Genomic DNA, 4408 nt, shown 5'->3' with positions numbered 1-4408 from the left:
CTGAATAAACCATGCACTCGCAGTCAGCAAGCAGCCAGTCAGGATTACATCTGGTGCATTCCTGTCCCTCCCCTCAGGTTGTGGAACTGGACTGCCGGCAGTGGGGGGCGGGGTATATTGTCCAGGGGCGTGGTCGAGGACCTGTAGGCGGGGCATGCCGTGCCGGGGGCGGGGCGGCGGGCTCACACGCCCGCAGGCTTGGCGAGCTGAGTCCTTCTCCAGAGCTGGGCAAAGGCAGGACCATGGACGTCCAGGAGCGGGAAGAGCGGAGGTGGCGCAGCTAAGCCCCGCTGAGACCTCCGGTCCGGCCATGGGCGACCGTGAGCGCAACAAGAAACGGCTGCTGGAGCTGCTGCAAGCTGCGGGCACCGGCAACACGCACTGCGCCGACTGCGGGGCTGCGGGTAAGGGCACGGCGTGCGGGGCAGGTGCAGCCAGGCATGGCCCTAGCCTCTGGCTCGCCGGCCCCTTCTCTAAGAGCCCATCCAAGCGCGACCCAGACTCGTCCCTCGCCTGGGACCTCAGTCCTTCTCGCTGGAGCGTCTCCGGCGGCCCCGACGGTTCTCTGTCTCCCTGCTCCCGAAGCCCGGGACCTCAGTCCTCACTTCGCAACAGATGCGGACCATACCCCTGGTCCCTCTTACTTTCCCACCGGGCATCCTACCACCCTGGACATCATCTCCAACCCTGGGCTCTTCCCGTACCCTCGGACCCTGAGGTCCTCACCTCCGATGCCTCCTGGGCCCCCGCAACCCTTCACTGCGGCGCGTTGACCCTGAGGATGCTGATGCGGCTCCCAGTCCTGAGCCTCCGAGCGGGTCCCTCACTTGCCCCTTCTCGGTTCCTCCTTCCGAGGTCTCCTCTGTGTCGCTGTGCCAAAGGGTGGGCTAAGCACGGTTTATGATGTTATCTCAGTTGTCCAAGGTTGGGGACCAAAAGAGAAAAGATTCCTGGCGTGGGCAGAGCTGGCCTCTGAGCCAGAATCCTAACAGTCCGGACCAGCCTGTCCCTGCACCCCAGCCCAGTCCTGCCTCAGCTCAGCGGAGATCCTGCCCTTCCACTCCGCAGATCCTGATTGGGCCTCTTACAAGCTGGGGATTTTCATCTGTCTTCACTGCTCTGGCGTCCACCGCAACTTCCCAGACGTCAGCAAAGTTAAATCCGTGCGACTGGACTTCTGGGACGACAGTATGGTGGAGGTAGACTGACGCGCGCGTATGCAGATTCTTGGAGTTGGGCGTGGCGAGAGGAGGCGGGACACAGGTGTTCCTCCTAGTCCTCAGAGGAGGAAATGGAGCCTAGGGAGGTGCAATGAGTAATGAGAGGAAACAGACTAGACAGTGGTGGCTTAGACGAAGGCCCTGAGTTCAAATCCTAGCTAATCACTTGCTCCTCTTACAAGGGACGAGGCCCTAAGGAGTGCCTTTAAGTGTGTGTGTGTGTTTAAAGATATGTGTGTACCTAAGTGTATGTGTGTGCACATATATGCAGGAGCCCACAGAGTTCAGAAGAAGATAACAGATCCCCTGGAATTGGAGTTACAAGCCGTTGTGAGCAGTCATAGTGGCGCTGGGAATTGAATTCAGGTCTTCTGCTAGACCAATAAGTGTTCTTAACTGCTGAGCCATCTCTCTAGCCCTTGGGCTAATTCCTTAACTTAGCTATGGATTCTATTTCCACACCCATTTTATGGACTGCACCACCCTCTCACTGGCTGCTGTAAGAATAAACACAGATGGTGGGCCCGCCTTTGATCCCAGCACTTGAGAAGCACAGGCAGGCGAATCTCTGTGAGTGTGAAGCCAGCCTGATCTACAAAAAGAGTTCCAGGACAGTCAGGGCTACACAAGAAACCCTGTCTTGTAAAACTGGGGGTGGGGAGAGAAAAGATAAAATACAGGTTCCGCACAGACACTAAGTGAACCAACAGTTGCTGTCTTTCATGGAAGCCAGGAACTGAGGAGAGAAACGTCCTGTTTCATAGCCCACGGTCCTTCACACCTCCCCAGCCTACTCTGCTTGCCTGCCCAGTTAGCATGGAGGAGCCCTCTGAGGAGAGGCAGGTCTCCACCCCACTGGTGAGCTGTGGGGCTCAGGGCCACTGGGGAAGCAGGTAACATCGTTGAGCATTCCTATTCTGTGGCAGGATCTGGACTGTGACTGTCACTATTCAGTCCACACAGATGTGACTCTAAAGTCCTTGACGGGGAGGAGCACACACTATGAGACAGGCTGTCTAGCTGAGGCTTCCATTCTGTCCAGGGGAAACACAGGGACTCTGCCAACCAGCCCACACGCCCACAGGTTTGCCTTCGAACTCTCCTGTAATGTCTTCACTGGGACAGGTGAACTCCCCAGAGTCTCTCATGCTCGGTGGGGGTCCACAGGCAATATATGCTTAAGCCATAGCCCCAGAGCTCCCAGGGAGGGAGACAGTGCTCACTGTGTCCAGAGATAGGATTAACAAACCTGCTGTTCCTGCCCTTACCCCAGCTATGTCCCTGTCCACTGACACATCAGCATATCACTGGACAGAATGCCCACTCTGAGTCTCAGACTATGGGGGCGGGAGTGGTATTATATGGAGCTGGCAGCCACTTCCTTGCTCCAGCTAGCCCAGTCTCCTGTAGACTTTAAGGGCTGGAGTGGGAGGAAGCTTGGCTGTCTGTGGAAAGAGGGAGAGAAAGAACATGAGCTTTGGGACCCAGCAGAAATGGGTTGACATCATCACTTTGTATCAACTACCTGTGCTGCCTTGAGCAAGCCACCTAATCTCTCTGAGTCCAGTGCCCTCTTTAAAAAAGAATAGCAGTGAGGGGGCTGGAGAGATGGCTTAGTGGTTTAGAGCACCGTCTGCTCTTCCAGAGGTCCTGAGTTCAATTCCCAGCAACCACATGGTGGCTTACAACCATCTGTAATGAGATCTGGCGCCCTCCTCTGGCGTGTGGGCATACATGGAGGCAGAATGTTGTACACATAAAAAAAAAAAAAAGAATAGCAGTGTTTAAATGTTTGAGAGGACCCAGTAAACTATCGCATGTGAACTGTAAAGAGCTGTTTCTATATAAACCGTGGTTATCAGCCCCCCATGTTAGAACAAACTGAGGCTTTCCATGCCTGGTAAGATGCCGCCTTAGAGGCAGGTTCTCCTGGCCCTGCCTCAGAGCCAGTGAAAACCACAGGCTTTTTACTTTTGATTTTTATTTCTTGAAACAGGGTCTCTCTACATAGCCCTAGTTGCCTTGGAATTCACTATGCAGAACAGGCTGTCCTCGAACTCACAGAAATCCACCTGTCTCTGCTGGGATGGAAGGTGTGCACAGCACCACGCCCAGCCACCACCATCTTCTGGGTAGACCGTGGTTTTATTCCACATATTTTTTCTAGGTTCTAAAATTACATCCATTTGCTCTTGTCTTACAGTTCATGACCCACAATGGGAATCTCAATGTGAAAGCCAAATTTGAAGCCAGAGTCCCAGCTTTCTACTATGTCCCTCAGGCCAGCGACTGCTTGTAAGTCAGGGACTCCCTAGCATCTGGGGAGGGTCTTCCCAGCCCTTCTCTGTTCCCGGTACCTTTGTCTGAGGTGAGTTCTCCTGTGACCTGGTTGGAAGGTTCTTTCAGGGATAAATTTGGTGTCATTACAGAGGGCACACAGAAATCCTGGATTCAACCAGGTGTGGCGGCTGAAGCCTGGAATTCTGGTGCATTGGAGGTGAATAAAGAGGGTAGGGTCTGGAATTGAAGGTCAGCTTCAGCTAGTTGGAAGGCAGCTTGGGCTACCTGAGGCTCTGCCTCAAACAAAACAAAAGCCGCTAATATTTGTGGAGCTGTACCCATGTGCTATTGTCAAACATTCTCAGCAAGTGTGACTGTTACCCTCTGTTTGAGAGACAGGACGTGATGGGTGTGAAGGAGCACAGACTTGGGTGTGGATTATCTGGTACCATGAGATCATAGTATCACATTAGGAAAAAACAGTATGGCAGGAAGGTTGTAAAGGTGAGGGCTGAGGAGGACAATAGAACCTAGTGACCCCAAACCTCTAAAAAGCTGACTCCCTGAGCCTCGGCCTCCTTCTCAGGGATTCAGCCTCATTCAGGGCTGTCAGGTAGCGTCCTGTGGACTCAGGAAGGGGATTCCTCTGGGTAGACACAGTCTCATGCAGGCATGTCTGGAAAGCAGCATTTGAACCGCTGGGTCTCTGCGTGGTACTTTCAGGCCTTGCACAAATGCATAACTGTAATGGGTGAGATAGGGCTTCTCTGTAGTTCCTGTCCTGGAACTAGCTCTTTTTTTTTTAAATATTTATTTATTTATTATGTATGCAATATTCTGTCTGTGTCTATGCCTGCAGGCCAGAAGAGGGCACCAGACCCCATTACAGATGGTTGTGAGCCACCATG

The 4408-nt window shown here is 53.4% G+C and overlaps 1 protein-coding gene across 1 annotated transcript in view; it reads left to right on the top strand.

The window, feature by feature from the left end:
* Positions 1-232: 232 nt before the first annotated feature.
* The window catches only part of Adap2 (ArfGAP with dual PH domains 2), a 28530-nt gene continuing 24354 nt past the window's right edge, over positions 233-4408 (top strand). The window contains exons 1-3 of the mRNA XM_026780611.1: positions 233-404; positions 1069-1199; positions 3424-3515. Of these exons, the coding sequence (XP_026636412.1) occupies positions 311-404; positions 1069-1199; positions 3424-3515 (317 nt within the window). The 5' untranslated portion in view covers positions 233-310. The remainder of the gene's footprint in view (positions 405-1068; positions 1200-3423; positions 3516-4408) is intronic.

The sequence above is a fragment of the Microtus ochrogaster genome, chromosome 7 (genome assembly GCF_000317375.1).
Source record: "Microtus ochrogaster isolate Prairie Vole_2 chromosome 7, MicOch1.0, whole genome shotgun sequence".
NCBI classification, from domain to species: Eukaryota; Metazoa; Chordata; class Mammalia; order Rodentia; family Cricetidae; genus Microtus; species Microtus ochrogaster.
This window is presented reverse-complemented; position numbering and strand designations above follow the sequence as displayed.